At 42.0% G+C, this 18,597-nt stretch overlaps 1 protein-coding gene across 4 annotated transcripts in view; it reads right to left on the bottom strand.

Annotated features, from left to right (window-relative positions):
* CEP104 (centrosomal protein 104) overlaps positions 1–18,597 on the bottom strand; it is a 46,519-nt gene that overhangs the window by 17,443 nt on the left and 10,479 nt on the right. For all 4 annotated transcript variants that reach the window (XM_043991547.1, XM_043991548.1, XM_043991546.1 and 1 more), the window contains 10 exons: positions 16,638–16,811; positions 15,758–15,896; positions 12,854–12,916; positions 12,459–12,535; positions 7,964–8,132; positions 7,175–7,330; positions 6,441–6,671; positions 4,812–5,009; positions 3,446–3,613; positions 1,683–1,856 (listed from right to left, as the gene is read on the bottom strand). In XM_043991547.1, coding sequence (XP_043847482.1) covers positions 1,683–1,856; positions 3,446–3,613; positions 4,812–5,009; positions 6,441–6,671; positions 7,175–7,330; positions 7,964–8,132; positions 12,459–12,535; positions 12,854–12,916; positions 15,758–15,896; positions 16,638–16,811 — 1,549 coding nt within the window. The remainder of the gene's footprint in view (positions 1–1,682; positions 1,857–3,445; positions 3,614–4,811; positions 5,010–6,440; positions 6,672–7,174; positions 7,331–7,963; positions 8,133–12,458; positions 12,536–12,853; positions 12,917–15,757; positions 15,897–16,637; positions 16,812–18,597) is intronic.

The raw sequence follows: 18,597 nt of genomic DNA, 5'->3' as shown, positions 1-18,597 counted from the left end.
TAAGAGCTATGGAGAGACTGAATTGGGAGGTGGCCAAAGTGGGAGTGGAAAGGCAGGGATGGTCTAAAGATCTATCATGGAAGGGCAGCTAGGTGGCACAGTGGATAAAGTACTGGTCCTGCATTCAGGAGGACCTGACTTCAAATCCAGCCTCAGACACTTAACACTTACTAGCTGTGTGACCCTGGGCAAGTCACTTAACCTCAATTGCCTCACTAAAAAAAAAAAAAAGAGAGTGGGGGCAGCTAGGTGGCGCAGTGGATAAAGCACTGGCCCTGAATTCAGTAGTACCTGAGTTCAAATCCGGCCTCAGACACTTGACACTTAACTAGCTGTGTGGCCTTGGGCAAGTCACTTAACCCTCAATGCCACGGCAAAAAAAAAAAAAAAAAAAAAAAAAAAAAAAAAGACTATCATGGAAGTGGAAGCAGCACAATTTGGTAGCTGACTGGACATAGGGGCTGAAGTAGAGAAAAGAATCAAGGATAACTGAGGCCTGGAGCCTGGGTAACTGGAAGGATCCCTCTTGTCACCAGAAGAAGGGAACTTAGGCAGAGATGCACATTTTCCAGGTGACACCTGGGCACTACACCAGGATGTCTTTGGTAAAGAAGGTTAACAACTGGCTAGTTACAAAAAAATCACTGGTGAACTTCTGTGTTTTTGGCTACATTAAAACATGGGTTATTTTTCTTCCTCCTTTTAAAGTGAATGTTACATGCCCTAATTTTAAAGCAACAGCTGTATTTATTTTCTCAATCCTGTTCAAGTATATAGCTACAAACCTATTTTCAATAGAGTAAGAGAGGGGGCAGCTAGGTGGCACAGTGGATAGAGCACTGGCCCTTGGAATCAGGAGTACCTGAGTTCAAATCAAGCCTCAGATCTTTGACACTTACTAGCTGTGTGACCCTGGGAAAGTCATTTAACCCCAACTGACTCACCAAAAAAATAAAAATAAAAAATAATTATGTCAAAAGGGTAAGAGAGCCCTAAGATAATGGGCACCTCTGAAATAAAAACTAACAAGCTTCCATAGCTTTCTTAACTTCTAAGGAAAAAAAAAACTAGAGTAAAAATATTTTTTCCCCTTTGTCCAAAGTCTGGATATGTGCCACAGTAAATAATCAAAAGTCAGTGACTCAAGTGATGCCCCCCTGGGAATGTGCTTAAACCTTGTCTACACAAGAGCGGCTGCTCCATTTTCTCACATCCTTTGGAGAAAACAGTCTGTAATCCTCCAGTATTTGAGTAGAAATCACTCTCAGCCAGTAGGAAAACAAGCAATGTTCTGTCTGACTGGACTGACTGTCTGACTGATCATGTGTTCTATTTCTAATGCAGTTTTTCCTCAAGGCTTGCTGGGAGTCTGCTAATGGGACTGGACCAAATGGATAATTTAAAGAAAATGAAGATCATTTTCGTGCTGCTAAAAGCAGACTCTGTGTGTGTCAGAATCATGGTCACTCCCATTTTTCTAACCTCCCACTCAGTGTCTCGGAGGCTGACGATGGGCGGCCCCCACCAGGGCTGCATATCCCATTCACAGCTGATGTGGAAACTAGCACAGTTTAGTTTCTCTGGGTTACAGGGTGCAGCGGCTCATAGCTGAAAGCCTCAAAGGCAAACACTGAGGCAGCTTTGAGGGGTGCCTGCTCTGAGTCACAGGAAGAGGTTTTTACCTGAATGAAGTTCGATGCAATGATGCGGAGGCGGGCAGAAGAGTCCCCGGTTCTGGTCATCAGATTGGGAAGAGTCTTCTCCACAGACAGGGTGGTTTCTGGCTTACCAAGCTTATGCTTAGGAATGTATTGTGTGATGATCATTTTTAATAATTTTAGCGATGCTTGAAAGACCTTTGTAAAACAACAACAATCAGAGACATGTACATAAACTCCTTCAATAGAAAGCCCAGGGGGCAGCTAGGTGGTGCAGTGGATAGAGCACCGGCCCTGGAGTCAGGAGGACCTGAGTTCAAATCTGGCCTCAGACACTTAACACTTACTAGCCGTGTGACCCTGGGCAAGTCAGTTAACCCCAATTGCCTTACCAAAAAAAGCAAAGCAAAAAAAAAAAAAAAATAGAAAGCCCAACATCCAGCCATTCAGGAGATTGCTTCCATTCACCAAGGACGGTCCTAGGCTCTGAGGATGCAGGGACCAAAATGAAGCGGCCCCAGCTCTCCAGGAGCTTAGGTCCACTAGGAGAAGTTGGAAAGATCATGTCCGTGGAAAAGTCAAGATCAATATTTACAAAACAAATATCAAATAACAGAAGGCATGGAAAGGGGAGCCCTGATACTAACAAGGGGAACCAGGAATGGCCTTCAGGCTCCTGAAGCGGAGCCTTGAGCTCTAAGAGGGGATTGGGGAGTCAGAAGAGCATTTCAGCCAACTTGTGCAAAGGCATGAGATGGGAACTGGAGTGTGGGTTTGCCATCAATGGCAAGTATGGATTGTTTCAGTAACAGCTACAGATTGTCCTGGGTGTGTGTATGTGTGTGTGCGCATGTGTGCGCGCGCGTGTGTGCGTGTGCGTGTGTGTGTGCGCGTGTGTGTGTGCGTGCGTGTGTGTGTGCGCGCGTGTGTGTGTGTGTGTGTGTGTGTGTGTGTGTGCGCGCGTGTGTGTGTGTGTGTGTGTGTGTGTGTAGGGGGGCTGAAGGGGACAACCAAGAATCAACAACACCAAGGGGCTCAAACCACCCTCATTTCTCCTAAGTCCCTATACCTTCTTGTTCAGATACAAGAACATTCTTTTTGTGTTAAATACTGCTTCATGAGGAAAGGCAAACCCTTGTGGGTGGGGATATGGCCACTCATCACATCCATCTGGACCCAGAAGAGTTTCAGCACTGACTCAAAAGGTCAAACTCTTCTTTCATACTACTCAGAGGTTTTATGAAAATAAAAATACAAGTCGACCATCACGTTGTTATGTGTGAACCACATTTTTGTAAACCGTTAAAGGAAATCTGCTTTAGGCAGCATGGAGAAAACCCAAACCATCTTGATCTTGCTGTCCAACTCAAGATTATAAAGGACTTCGGAAAAGGCAGTCTCCCACCCTTTTTACTTACAATTAAGGGGCCTTATCGTTCACCCATTTTTCTTTTTTCTTTCTTTTTTGGTGAGGCAATTGGAGTTAAGTGACTTGCCCAGGGTCACACAGTTAGTACGTGTCAAGCGTCTGAGGCCAGATTTGAACTCAGGTCCTCCTGAATCCAGGGCTGGTGCTCTATCCACTGCAGCGCCACCTAGCTGCCCCATCCATTTTTCTTAATACCTGGAATGTGCTGGCCCTGAAGAAGCCTAGCCCTCACTTACTCCGGAGTTGAGAAACAAGCTATCCATTGGCATACTGTTCCATCTGGTCTGGTGTCTATCACACGACTACATTGAGAATGTGGAAGTCCTATTTGTCTGCTCCTAGCGAGGAGGTTACTCACTGAAGGCACGAGGTCCTTGATGGCTCTTCTTATCAGAAAGATAGCAGCTCTGAGAAGGTTCTTCAGATCTTCCTTTGGTGTCCCAACAGGCATTGTCATCAGTTTGTTATAGAGCGAGAGTAATGCATCTTCTCGATAGGACCAGGTCTTGGAATAAGCTCCAGCAACCTAAGACAAAGAAGAATTCTCATTGTTTATGTAAAATGAAAAATTACAATTGTTGCTTACATCTATAGTATGCTACTACTACTTGAGGTTTCTTTTTGTTTATTCAAAAAATATTGAGAGTGGGACTTTCTAAAATAAATGAATGAATGAAGCACTCAAAGCCTGGGAATACCAATCATAAAATTACTGAAGGATAAATATGTATATTGAAGCAAAGTAATGCAGAAGAAGAAAAAAATAAATGAAATGAAAAGTTTTGCTAGTAAAAAAAAATTAGCCTGTGATACAGAATAGATGGTATTAAAAACTTATCAAGGGGGCAGCTAGGTGGTTTAGTGGATAAAGCACCAGTCCTGGATTCAGGAGGACCTGAGTTTAAATCTGGCCTCAGACACTTGGTATTCACTAGCTGTGTGACCCTGGGCAAGTCACTTTATCCTCATTGCCCTACCTGGCCCCCCCCACCTCCCCCCCCCCAAAAAACAAGATTTTGGAAGACAGCTTTTTCTTTTTTGGTTTGGTTTGGTTTTGTTTGGTTTTTTGGGGCCGGGCAATGAGGGTTATATGATTTGCCCAGGGTCACACAGCTAGTAAGTGTCAAGTGTCTGAGGCCAGATTTGAACTCAGGTACTCCTGATTCCTGGGCCGGTGCTCTATCCACTGCACCACCTAGCTGCCCCTCAAGACCTTTTCTAAAGTGAAAAAGGTTTTATTTTTTTTTTTTAATCTGGCTGATATGATTACAGTTAACATATTTTGACTACTAGCTCTGCTGATATTAAAAATAAATAGGCCTTCATTTTGAACAAAATTTAGTACAGTTGTTTTTTTTGTCATGTCTGACTCTTTCTGACTCCATTTGGGGTTTCTTGGCATAGATACTGGAGTGGTTCACCATTTCTGTCTCAAGCTCATTTTATAAATGAGGAAACTGAGACAAACAGGGTGAAGTGACTTGCCCAGGATCACACAGCTAGGAAGGGTCTGAAGCCAGATTTGAAGATCAGTCTTGTGAACTTCAAGCCCAGCGCTCTACCCACTTTGCCACCTTAAATTTTAGTTTCAGTATCTGTTAATTTCATGTATTTTATAATTAAAACATTTCTATTCATGAAGGAATTTTATAAGGCAAATAACATTCATATGACTAATAACCAACTTCATGAGCATTTTTGGTCTTAATTTTTTTTTTTTTTACCAGAGTTTCCCCCAGCACTTCAATGGTAGAACTGGCTTCCCTCAATGCTTTCTCGGTCAAGGGCTCTGGCTCTCCCGCAGTGCTGCCTTTTGGAAGCATACTGACATCTTCTTCCACCTTCTCTGGTTCTACATAAGTTTCTCCTTGTTGTTTAAGAACAGCTGGAAGAGGTCTTTCATCATAAGGCAATAAATCAACCTGAGAGTGAATGAAAATAAAATTATTTTAAACATCTCGAATGCTCTGATCTTCTACTCTGTGGTTTTTCCTCTATTCCCTCACCTTCAATGTTCTCTAAATAAAGGTCATGCCTGAAAGATATCAGTTTAAAGCATATCTGATATAGGGCTTATCAATATTACTACATCAGAACAAGTCATTATGTATATGCCTCAACTCAGAAAAAAGAGATAACGGCTCTATGTGCCTTAGTGCTTTCAACATGTAACAAAAGGGATATCAATGTTTCCTCAATTATTACTTATTTACAATTCAAAGTATAAGTTCAACAAGAGATTAAATCACTAAAGCAGTATCAAAGTAAAAAAACCCCAACAGTTGATATTGACAAGGTCTCCATTATCTTCCTGTAATTTTAAAGCTAAGTCTGTGCTTAGGCTGTTGTTGTTCAGTCATTTTTCAGTTGTGTCTGACTCTTTGTGATCCCATTTGGGTTTTCTTGGCAGAGATATTGGAGAGGTTTGCCATTTCCATCTCCAGTTCATTTTACAGATCAGGAAACTGAGGCCAGTAGGGTGCAATGACTTGCCCAGGGTCATACAGTTAGTAAGTGACTGAAGCCGGATTTGAACTCAGGAAGATGAGTCTTCCTGCCTCTAGGGCCAGTGCTCTACCCCCCTGTACCATCTAGCCTGGGGATAAACAACAATTATGGGCTAAAGCATATTCATTCACTTGGCAGTCTACAGTATCCACTTAAAGAAGGAAACCAGAAGCTAGAGAGATAGCTTTCAATTTTATTAAATAAAACATTTATTAAGAGTCTACTCTATGTAACTTTGGCCATGTTATTTGTTGTAATACTCCAATGAAGTAACACAGACATACCTAGCTAGCTCATGTTTTCAAATTCATTCCTATTTGTAAAACAAATCAGACATTTGTTTGCATCATATGCATATACAACCTATGACGTGTGAAAAGACTGAAGGTCCATTTTACAGGTGAAGAAAGGGAGGCTTAGAGAAATCAAGTGACTGGCCCAGGCCAGCCAGGCACACAGTCCCAGAGGTAGGACTGGAACCCAAGCCCTCTGCCTACCAGTCAGAGCTCGTTCTCCTGCACAGGTGATAGAGAGGAGCATTAAAGACTATAGGGAGGCTCCCAGTGAAATCCAAAGGGGTGGGCATGCAAGGTGATCTTTCTTTTGGACTTGATCAGGACAAAAGCTCCTGCGCCAGAGCACATGCTGGTCCAGGGCCGGGCACACAGTAGGTGCTCAGTACTGCCTGTTGACTGATTCACCCATGACTATAGACTAAATGAGGTGCACTTGAAAGCTGGGGACTGGGGCGGGGAGGAGAGAGAGGGTCTCTGTGGTACTGGTGATCAAGTGTGATCAAAATTTGTCCTTAGGGTCTAGGGCAATCCTGGCTTGGAGCTACTTACATTGATCTTTGAGAGAGATTCTGAGGCTGATAGCTGGCCCACAGTGGCCTGCTGCTTAGGGGGAACATTCAGAGAATTGTGAAGCTGAGTCTTGGCTGGGGGGACCGGTTCCATGGAGGCTTTTTCTCCTGTTCGTTCCTCCCGGCGCAATGGTGACTTTGCCGATTTCTGTGGGCAGGGGCTGCCAGAACGGACCAGAGGCGTGAGGGGAAAATCAAAAGGTTTTCGAATCTAGAAAGAGAAGGAGGGACACTTAAAAGTTTTTTTTTCCCCTCTGCCCCACTGCAATCGCCTTGCTAGCACTCAACACATGTGAAGAGTTGGCATTTCTGCACTGAGGATGATCGGGGTGGGTACATCAGATGTCATTTCAGTTGCATCCTCATCGTGGTGGCCACAAATGGCAGCATGGGAGCATAGAGAATTCAATATGATTAACTGGACTAATGGAGCCTTCTATTTTATATCTGAGCTGTCTGTGCACCTGTCGAATTCTCCCCGGACACACAGTGCAGATGGCTCAAGGCCAGGGACTCTGTCTCATGCATTTCTGCATCTTCAGAGAGCCTGAAGCATGACAGGCATTTTCCAATAAATGCACGTCAAATAAGTGCATGGACATTTTGTTCAATGCTTGTGCTAAAGTGTGCTTACAGACCGAGATCCTTCTGGGTTCTTTCTGCTCATCGGCCTTCAAACCACTGCCTGTGCTAGAAATGGAGTTGGCGACTCACCATCTCAGAGTCCAGAAGATTGTGAAGTTCCAGCTGCTGGTAGACTGTGGTGCGGTACTGCTCCATCTGCTGTTTCTTCTCTTTGGCCAGGTCATAGTCCTCTCTCTCCACAGCACAGCGCTTCTCCACGTCATACCGGCCAAGGCGCTCCCCAACCTGAAAAGCAGAAGTTTCACTTGCGATTTCAAGTTTCAATTTACCGAAGTGACTCAGGACCTGAGAATATCTGTCTGCAAATATTGGCTATACTGAGAAGGCAGAACATACTTTTGTTTTGCTGACTATTAGAAAGCCTTCTGAGCCAATGACATTTCATCTTTAATCTGCATCTGGCTCTAATTTTCTAGCCAACCTTTCTGACAATGGCCAGAACCATGATAATGAGGCATCTCAATATCACAGGCTGACACACAGTCCAACTGCTAGGCACTTGATGTCCCGTTTTTGTTAAGAAGTTTTCACTTGTGTGTGCTAAGTGACATGGCTTTTGTTCACATGCTCACACCAATGCCTAGAGGCATGCTATCCAGCTTTGACTCTTGGAACTCAAGAAGGACTCTGACACTTCATAGTTGTGTAGCCTTGGAAAAGTCACTTAAACTCTGTTTGCCTCAGTTTCCTTATGTGTAAAATGGGCATGATAACATCACCTTTCTCCCAGGGTTGTTGTGAGGACCAAATGAGATCATATTTGTAAAGTGCTTAGTACACAGTGCCTGCCACATGATGGGCTAGCTCTCCCTGTTGTTGTTACTAGTACCATGCTTCTCTTCTTGCTGCTCAGCCTACCTTTTGCAGATCAGCAATCGCCTGTTTCAGCTTCTTGGCGTGATCATAGCGCTCTTTTTGCACAGCTTCTCGTTTCTTCTCGTCTAGCCTGCGGATTATCTGTGCCACTTCTGGATCCTGGTACATATCAAAGGCTAAATCATCCAGGGGAGAAATATAGTCGGGTTTCCTGAAGGAAAAAAAAGGCAAATATTTCTAAAAAAGAATTTTAATAATTCATCAAGTATTATTTATAGAATATTCATTATTCAAGTACTTTGTGTGGCTGAAAGTGCTAGATATGTATGACTTTTTATCACCATCATTCAATTCTGACTTGGTGCTCAACATCATCTAAGCTTTCAGGGATACAAAAGCAGCATAAAATATGGTCTCTACTTTCAAGGAGCCTATTCTAATCTTGGGAAGCCGAGGATAATATAAATTACGCAATTAGAGAAGAATTTATATGAACAGTGACCAAACTGGGTGGTATAGCTTATAAAGTATTGAAGAAAGTCAGAAGCAGACTAGTCTTAATATATTCCATATCTTTTAGCAACCCAGTCGAGCCCTGTGCCTGAGAAATACTGCAGTCCATCTCCTTCTCCATCCTCGAGTTGTGTAAATGGCTGGATTCTACACAAACTCTTACAACAAAGCCAACCAAGCTACTGCTAAATTCCTGTTCCAAGTCAAATTCCAAGGTGTCATGGAAAGAACATGGGATGTGCAGTTAAGGACTTGCATACAATCCTGATTTTGCCCCTCTTTACCTTTATGACCTTAGGTAAATTGACTGATGATAGCAATAGAGGCCTGTTGTCTTCCCAGAGCATATAGTCAAGATATAACCAAGAACCTCTCAAGACTCATAAAAATGGAAAACAACTACTCATTTCTAGTGACTCTGACAATGACAATGACAGATAAGTGCTGCTCACTATTATCAAGTCTCCAGCCAGGAAGTGAAGAGCACAGGGCACAGGTTTTGATTTCTTCAAGTTGTTCACTACGATCAAAACGTAAAAAGAAGTGATTTGGAAAGTGAACAGTTGGCTCAGAATGTGGTGCCTGATACAGGCACTTCTGGACCACAGCTTAGAATAAAGTGATGACAGATTCCTGGCCAAAGGTGGAATACAGCTGACACAGGCTGGGGATAATGCATTTTCCTGCAGTGTTATAAATCCAATGGCAAGAACTTTAGATTAAAAAAGGATTGGGGGCAGCTAGGTGGCGCAGTGGATAAAGCACGGGCCTTGGATTCAGGAGGGCCTGACTTTAAATACGGTCTCAGACACTTGACACTTACTAGCTGTGTGACCTTGAGCAAGTCACTTAACCCTCACTGCCCCCAAAAACAAACAAACAAACAAACAAACAAACAAATAAGATTTTAAAAATTAAAAAAAAAAAAAAAGGATTGGGTTGGGGTCGGGGTGAGAGCGTGGCCTCCAAGCTAGATACCAGAGACAAAAGTTATGAGGGAAGAACAGTCACTGAGGCAGTCAGGAATTCACAGGAAATAAAACCCAAGGAAGGCTCTTGTTGTAAACTCATGGCCTCCAATGTTTATGACAAATGGCTCATTTAGGATTCAAACAAAAGGAATTAGTAAGAAAAAACTGACCTCCTAGTATCAGAGAACTGAAGAGATGAAAATCATGATGCTGTAGATGGGGATACATTATCCCCAAGAAATAAAAGAGGTGGGGTGAAGTAGCATTATATATTAAGGTTAGGTTGTGAAGAAATCCAGGAACTCAAGAATGGATGGATGGTGGAAAACAGCTGAATAAAGGTCAATAATGGTGGGAGAACCAGAATAGATTTTGTCAATAGAATAGACTACAAACTACATCTGAAGAGAAAGGGGAAAGACATGAGAAATGTGGGAAATGGGTCCCATGTCTGGCACACAAGCAAGGTCCAGTTGTAAAGAAATACTTCAGTTGCCCAGACACCTGCTGGAGCTCTCTTTCTCTGCTAAAGTAGAATTGAACTTCTTGACTTGCTTTGATAGTTTCATCCACTAAAATCTAGAGGAACCAGCAAGAGGAAATTTTCTTCTGGATTTGATTCTACTAGAAAGGAACTGGTGGCTTGGTTGTAAATGATAGGAGCTTTGGGGGAAGGTGACCATGCCATCCTAGAGTTTGGGACAGGGGAGAGAAAAGCTGACCAAAGTCTGACAGTCATCCCAGACTTAGGGAAAGGAGATTTCAAAGGGCACTGCAGAAGGACAGAGAGGATCTTATGTATTACATCTGTGCAGGGGAAGTTAGTCAAGTAGGTATGGGAAACAAAAGGAAATTCTGAAAGAAAAAATGAATTTGTCTGAAGAGGCTCATGTGGATGCACAGAGCTGTGACTAACCAATCTAGATTTAGAAAAAGAAATATACAAAAGATGGAAGCAAAGTCAGGTAATAGGATAACTAGAAAAGTGGGCCAAAGTCTTGTAAAAATAGTGTCAGGAATGGTAAAGCTCAGAATTAGCCAATGCCATCAAGAGAAGCTAAAAGCAACAACAACAAGGGAGGATAAAGAGATAGAGCCAAAGCTGGGAGTGGACAGGACAGTGATCATTAAAAACATGCAGAAGGCAGAGGTACTCGATGCTTATTTTGCTTTGGTTTTCATTATGAATAATTTCTGGACTGGAAACGAGAGAATGAAAGTGGCTGATAGGGAACTGATATCCAAGGATGACTGAAGAAATAGCAACTGAATGCCTAGTTGCATTTGATATTCAGATCTTTTGGTCCAAATAAACTACATCTTTTTGTACTGAAAAGAAAGAAAGCAAGGAAGGGAGAAAGAAGAAGAAAGATAGGCAGGAAGGAAGTTGAAAGAAGAAAGAAAAAAAAGGAAGAAAAAGGGAAAAAGAAGAAAAGCAGGAAGGAAAAAAAGAACATTTATTAAGTGTTTGCTGTATAGTAGGGCTGGTGGTGCTGTGATAATAGCAGGGTATGATTACTGAGCTTTGTCTGTAGTATTTGAAAGATCATGGAAATGGGAAAGGTACCACAAGATTGGAGAAGAGCAAACGTTGCTCTGATTTTCAACAAGGCAAGATAAGAGTCTTCAAACTACATACCAGTGAATTTGACTCTGTTTCCTGGGGAAATGATGGAAAGGATGATTAAAGAGATGGTTGGGAGACATCTAGCCAGGAAAGTAGTGATCACAAAGAGTGAGCAAGACTCCATTGGGAATAGGTCATGTGATTCTGACCTTCTTTCCTTTTCTGACAGTTATTAAACTAGGAGCTCAGGGAGATGCTGGAGCTGGAGTTCTCCTCGATTTTAGCAAGGTTCCTGCTAAAGTGTCTCCTAAAGGCTGGAGAGACTAGAGGCATTCAAGGTCCACTGTTGTCCCTGTGGCAGGGGTCTTTGGTGCAGGGCCTCCTAGGCTGCTGCTGGCTGTGTCAATGACATGGACAAAGGCAGAGATGGTGTGCTCAGCCAAGAGGCAGAAGCCACAAAGCTGGAAGGGGTGGCTAACACTGAGGCAGGATCCAAATAGATTTTGGCAGGCTAGGGCACTGAGCAGATTCAAATGAGAAAAAATTCAATGGCTATAAATGCAGAGGATTACATTGGTGTTAAAGAAAATCAGCTTCCCAAGTCTAGGCTGGGCAGGCAGACACTGAAAGCAGTTGGTTTGAAAAGGATCATCAGGGCTGCAAAGTGAAAATGAGTTAGCAGTGTGGGATGTGAGCCTATGGGGAGGTGCAACTTCCAGGAAGGAGGTGGTGACGATTAGTCTGTCCTCTGCCCTGGCCAGATGGCATCTCAGATACTGCATTCACTTCTGCGCATACTGTGTAAGAAGAACACTGATAAGTGGGAGACCATCATTAGGGGAAGGTAACTAGGATGGTGAAGTCCAACTCATAGGAGCATCAACTGAAGGAACCAAGAACGTGGAGCCTGGAATGAAGAATCAGGGAGTATACAACAGGTGTGTTTAAGGGCAGGAAGGGCTGTCACGTGGAAGAAGGACTCAACATGTTCCATCTGGCTTCCTTCTTCTGAGTGTGTATAACTTGTCCTGCACTGCAGGCTGCGTTTTGTACGTGTGGATAGATGGCCTTGTGGCAGTTGCTTGTGGCTAAGTGGAGTCCTAAATCACAGGCAGAAAAGTAGGCCAGGGAGATAGTGGCAGCAAATCCTCGGCAGTGGTAACAAGAAAATATTCTGGCTTCTTTGGGGTTGTACATCTTTAACTTCTCAGTAGTTCCTGGCTAATTTAGACTGTCTAGACAGAAGAACAATCTAAAGTATATGGTCATCTTTGAAAGGGTAATGCAATATGTTTCTTTTTAAATTCCTGACCTTAATCTGTAAATATATTTATGACAATCCAATTACTGGCTTATTGAGAAGTGAGGAGACTACAGGCACACAAGACCAGGATTCTAAGGAAATGATTCATATTTTGGTAACAGTTCAAGCTTCCTAGGAAAATGGTTACAGAAATTGATCTTCCTAAAGGGCCAATATTCTTACCCAACATATGATCCATCTAATCCCGAGTCCTCTGAACTCTGTCCAAGATAATGGTCAATCAACTTCTCTCTGGAGGTCTTTGGGGAAAAGAAAAATTAAAAAAAAAATATCATAGAAGATTATATGCTCAAAACAGAGAAATTGTTTTAAAGACAGCACTACTTAATGCCCTGAGAATTCAGCATGGCTCACTGTTCCTTGTTTACCAGAGAAAGAGCCAGAAATACCAGGTAAAAGAAAAGTTTCATTATAATACAGGAGTTGTAACTGGCCACCTTACAGTTAATTTTGTTAGGTTTTTTGCATGAAAAGTTTGATTATAATTTTTTTCAAGAAACACTTTCATTTAGAAATAATAAATTTTTTTTCTTTGGAATTTTACTTCCCAAACTTACAATATTGCTTTCATCACTGCAGTCTGCAGGGTCCCCGATAATATTAACTGCCACTAAAGCAACCTAAAACAGAATGTGAAACAACCAAAATTAAACACAAAGGGTATGAGGCATTTTAGTTCCTTCAAAACAAACTACAAATTTGCACTTTTGCTTTTCTCTAAACTATGCTAATTTCTTCATTTATAAAAAGATAGAATGCTTATTATATAAAATGACCGCTCATGGTATAGGTTGGACATAAAATAATATTATATAATTAGAAATGAATTTAACACACTTTCAAAATTTCAATTTCTTTTAGGAAAAGAAAAACTGAAACACAAAATTACAAAAACCTTGGTCTCCACAGTAGCTAGGCCCGAAATTGGACCATTACAATTTTTTCTACCTCATCTTTAATGACAATAATATATCGTTCACATTTTTAAAAATCTCAATTTCCTATCAGTTTCAGATTTCAATATTTTAAGGATTTGTGGCTGATTTGGTATGGATTGTTCCTCTATTCCGACTGTGCCTCTGGGCCTTCAGAAGTGGTTGTTATAACTGAGAAGTTACTCACCTGGTAGCCTGCCCAACAGTGAGAAACTACTGTTAATTTTGCTAAGCTGGTTCTTAGGTGACATATATTCCACTGTTGGGCCCTGACTCAAAATATTTCCAGAATGGGAGGTCCTGTCAGGCCCTGAACTTTGTGGGCAGTCTTTGAGAGCATAGGGTCATCTCCCAACCACACCAATTTCACAGGTATTTTACAGAGAAAACCAAGAAAATGAAGAACCTAGAGTTTTACTAATTATTTGGAAATGTGTGGATGGAATTTGCTAAAACAATGCTAGTTCAAACATGGGATATTTTAAAACAGCTCTGAAAATTGTTAACCTGCTAGCCTAAGCATTCAAGTCACACCTCCAAGTCAAAGGGAATCACAAATAGCCCTGATTCCTGGGGGACAATTCTTAATGCTTTAGAAGTGGCAAGGGTCAGCTACATGGTGCAGTGGATGAAGCACCGGCCCTGGATTCAGGAGAACCTGAGTTCAAATCTGGCCTCAGACACTTGACACTTACTAGCTGTGTGACCCTGGGCAAGTCACTTAACCCTTGTGGCCCTGCAAAACAAAACAAAAAACAAAAAAAGGACTCTACTAGAAGTGGCAAAAGCCGATGCTTTTAGTTTCTTGCCATAGAGCTTGATTAGGAAGGTGACCCATGTTTAACAATTCTGGCTCAATTTTGTTATTCTATACAGCTATAGTCAAAAAGCTCATCTATGTGTTTGGGAGCCTGCATGCCACTTGTGCCAAGAAGGGATATGGGTCATGGTGGCAAATCTTTGCAATCATTTATTCACAGGGTTGTGTTAAAATCCATTTCCAGCATCACTTTGCAAGAAAGGAAACTGTTAAGAATGAGAAGTCAAGTGTCCTGCTAGGGTTCTAGAACAAACTATCATTTACAAATAATGCTTTGAATTTTTGACCAGGACAGTCATTTCATAGAAATTTGGTGAAGTTTAAATTAATTTTGAGATTATTTTATGCAATATGCTATGTCTGAGAAAAATTTGGAAGTGTTTGCTTTGAAAAATGAAATCATGTCCATCGCATCCCAAAGGATATGAACAGTTCTCTCTCTCTCTTTGTGAGGCAATTGGGGTTAAGTGACTTGCTCAGGGTCACACAGCTAGTAAGTGTCAAGTGTCTGAGGTCAGATTTGAACTCAGGTCTTCCTGAATCCAGGGCCAGTGCTTTATCCACTGCACCACTTAGTGGTCACCTGAACAGTTCTCAAAAGAATTGCAAACTATTAATAACCACATGAAAGAATGCTCCAATTCTCCAATAATGAAAGAAATGAAAACCAAAATACGCATAAGGCTTTCATTCACACCTAGCAAATTGGCAAAGATTACAAAAGTCGGAATAGTCAGTGGAGGACGAGCTGGGGAAGACAGGCACAGCGTTGGTGCCTGGCCGGCAGAGCTGTGAACCAGCATAACCACTGTGGAGAGTAATCTGAGTTTATGCGATGAAAATGACCAAAATGTGCAGCACATCCTTTCACTCAGATAGCCCATTCCTAGGCTTGTGCCCCCAACTCCTGGAGTCACTGATAAGAAGAAAGGCCACATACACACCAAAATACCATAGTCATACCTTCTGTGGTAGCAAAGAATTGTAAACACTGCTCAACAAACTGCGAGACATGAACATAATGGAATATTACTGTGCTGCAAATAATGAGGACCGTGATGAATACAGAGAATCATCAGTGAATGCATTACTTCATGCACAGTGAAGTAAGCAGAGCCAAGAAAACAACAAACAATGATTCCAACAATGTAAATGGAAAAACCCACCACCAAACAATCAGAAGTAAAGGCAGCAAAATTACAAGGACCCAGCAGGGCCCTCAAGAAGAGAGCTGAGAAGATATCCTGGTTGTTTCATCGCACAGATTGGGGGGGCCAAAGTCATGGACCAATACATGTTTTCCTTTTTTTTTCTTTCCACCTCATTTACATTTCTTTTTTCTTTTTCTTTTTTTAATAAACATTTTTATTTATAGTTTTGGGTTCCAATTTTTAGCCCTCTTTTCCTCCCACCCCTTCTCCCTCCCTGAGGCAGCAAACAATCAGATACCAATACGTGTTTTCCGGCCTTTGTGATGTATGCATCAGTTTTGTTGGTTATTTTTAAATGTTATTGTTATATGGAAAGGCTCTTTAGGAAGAGGAGGAAGAAGGAAACTTGGGAGAAATTTGATGATGTAAAAGCAAAAGACATAAAAATGCATTTTTAAAAACGAAAATGACATCACAATATAGTATTTTAAATAGACTGGACCAAAAAAAATTTAAAGAGTGTTAAAGCTAGTGGGGAAGATTGACTAATCTTACCTGGCTATATAAGTTGTACCTATTGACATGGTTTTTGTGAAAAATCAACTTGAGAAATTGGCCTACAGCATCCACATAAACTGATTTTAGTTCTCGAGCTTTACATCCTGTCTTCTCATTGTCACAGAGAGACACGTAACTGCAAGGACCAGGCAAAATTAAAGAAAGTTATTTCTGTAAGAGTATATTTCTAGTGGATATTCATGTTAAAACCCAACCCAATCCAAACCCCCAATGCAGTGAAAACGGCGGCGGGGGGGGGGGGGGGGAAGAATCATGACATAATGAGTAGTTGAATTATTGTCTACAGCAATAGGCTTCTTCGGAAAAAGCTCCATATCCAAAAAGCTGAATGAGAGCTAATAATACAAGTTAGCACAGTAACGTGGTTTAAGTATTTTTTTTTTTTTCAGGGCAATGGGGGTTAAGTGACTTGCCCAGGGTCACACAGCTAATAAGTGTCAAGTGTCTGAGGCCGGATTTGAACTCAGGTACTCCTGACTCCAGGGCCAGTGCTTATCCACTGCACCACCTAGCCGACCCCCGTGGTTTAAGTATTTTAACAGTGTATGCAAATAAGCCAACAATATTATGTCAATAGCATCCTGGTTGGCAGTTTATGCCAAGAGTCAATTTACTTTTTAAGTCGATCCAGGAACATATTCTTGAGGGATAATTCAGCTTTTAGGAATTATGTTTGTTTTACAGGCACAGCTATTGCCAATTTATGAAAAGGGAATGAACTATTAGACTAAACCAAGCCATACTTCGATGATTACTAAAAGCACACAAAGCAGATACTAAAGCTCTATGGTGACCTAGGTAGAAACTCAGATCACAAGACTGAGGTTAAGAATTAACTTTGTACTTTCATTCTCACCCGAGCCTTCGAAACCGCTCTGCTTGATATGGTGCAAAGTATTCAGGCAAACTGTCGCTAATGTAGAACTCAATTTTACTGGAAATCATATACTGGTGAGCAAGTAACTGAAGTTTTCGAACTCGGCATCTCTCCACCATCTGAAGGACAATTTCTTGGGGAAACTGGCAAAATCTGAAAGAGAATATGTTTCTTCTTTAAACTATCACTGCAAATTAAGTTTGTACTTATAGGCCTGGCCTCTAGATGCCACTTGACTTGAGTATCTTTTAATTTCAAATTTTTAGTGAAACATTCTGAAATCCTTTTGTTATGTTTACTTCCTAACTAAGCAAAATATGTTGGGATCCAAAGATTCCATCCAGAAGCCAATGCTCTCTAAAGGATGCCATGAGTATGGTTAGGTCAGAGAAGAGAACCAAGGTGGGTACATGATCATTCTTTTCAAGAAGCTGAAGGGTTGTTTCCATGAAAGAAAGGTTAGTTGTTTTGGGTCTGAGGGCCAAAGTAGGAGCAACATGGAAAAGCCACAAAAAGACACCAGAATGGGCTTTTGCCCCTTGGGATAGCTCCCTTGAACCTGCAGAGTTAACTCTGCCCCAATCTTGGGAGACTTCATTGAAGAATACTCTCCCCTGCCTTCCTGGGATGTGTTGGACCTCAGGGAATTTGCTTGTGCTGAAGTCGGGGGCCACTGGGACACATTCAGCTGAGACTCAGCGGTAAACAAGCAGTATACATTTTACATAGGCAAATGGTCTAGAGTCAAGGCAAGGGTAAGTATTGTCCACCTTAAGAAAACATTCTATCAGGGGCAGCTAGATGGCACAATGGATAAAGCACCAGCCCTGGATTCAGGAGAACCTGAGTTCAAATCCAGCCTCAGACACTTGACACTTACTAGCTAAGTGACCCTGGGCAAGTCACTTAACCCTCACTGCCCCACCACCCTCCCCCCCGAAAAAAAGAAAAAGAAAACATTCTATCAACTTATAAAACATATAAGCAGAGTGATTTCTGGTATTATCAATATTTCTTCAATAGTTTAATAGTTTCAGTCATGACCAACTCTTAGTAACCCCATTTGGGATTTTCTTGGCAAAGATAAAGGAGTGGTTTGCCATTTCCTTCTCCGGCTCATTTTACAGATGAGGAAATTGAGGCAAACAGGGTGAAGTGACTTACCCAGGGTCCCACAATAAGTGTCTGAAGCCAGATATGAGCTCAGGAAGCGGAGTCTTCCTGCCTCCAGGCCCGGCCCTCTATCTACCATGCCATCCAGCTGCCCTGTCGTCAGGGGAAGTCCTTTCCACAGTAGGGCCTCTTATGTACATAAGTGGCTTTAAAAAACCCAAATGAGTCCTTAGCTGAAAGCTAACATATTGGATGTTCAGTTGGCTCCTGCCAACATTAGGCCAAAGTAACTCAGCAAGCATTTATCATGTGCCAACTGAGCATCAGCTAGAGTAAAGGCCCAGGGATCCAAATATAGAAACGAAAGACCCTTTGATGTGAGTGATCATAGCACACAAAAAACATAAGGGTCAAGTGCGAGTGAGGGTCAGATGAAGTATGGCACTAACACACGGCTCTGGGACAGCACCTGGCTGCGGTCACTGTTTACTGACAGAGGACACAGCCCTCCCTCCCCCCTCCCCCCACCGAGTGCCTTAGGAGAAGGTCTTCCCACGGTGCTGTGGCAATGAGACTCATCCCTCGATGGCCGCCTTTCTGCCCTCAGACAGCAGATACACAATCTGTCTCTGCTGATCAGGTTTAGATTGGGGCTTGGTGAGTACGGTGAGAGCATGGGCCCCAGGGGCAGGGTCTTTAAGAGCCCATGTTATCTTGGAACACTAGAAAATCCCAGAGGAAGACTTCAGTGAGTGATAAAAAAAGTGATTCAACTTAAGTCAACTTGTACAGAACTTGTTAACATAACATACCCTTTCATGAATAA

This window comes from Dromiciops gliroides, chromosome 3, assembly GCF_019393635.1.
Source record: "Dromiciops gliroides isolate mDroGli1 chromosome 3, mDroGli1.pri, whole genome shotgun sequence".
In the NCBI taxonomy this organism is placed as follows: domain Eukaryota; kingdom Metazoa; phylum Chordata; class Mammalia; order Microbiotheria; family Microbiotheriidae; genus Dromiciops; species Dromiciops gliroides.
This window is presented reverse-complemented; position numbering and strand designations above follow the sequence as displayed.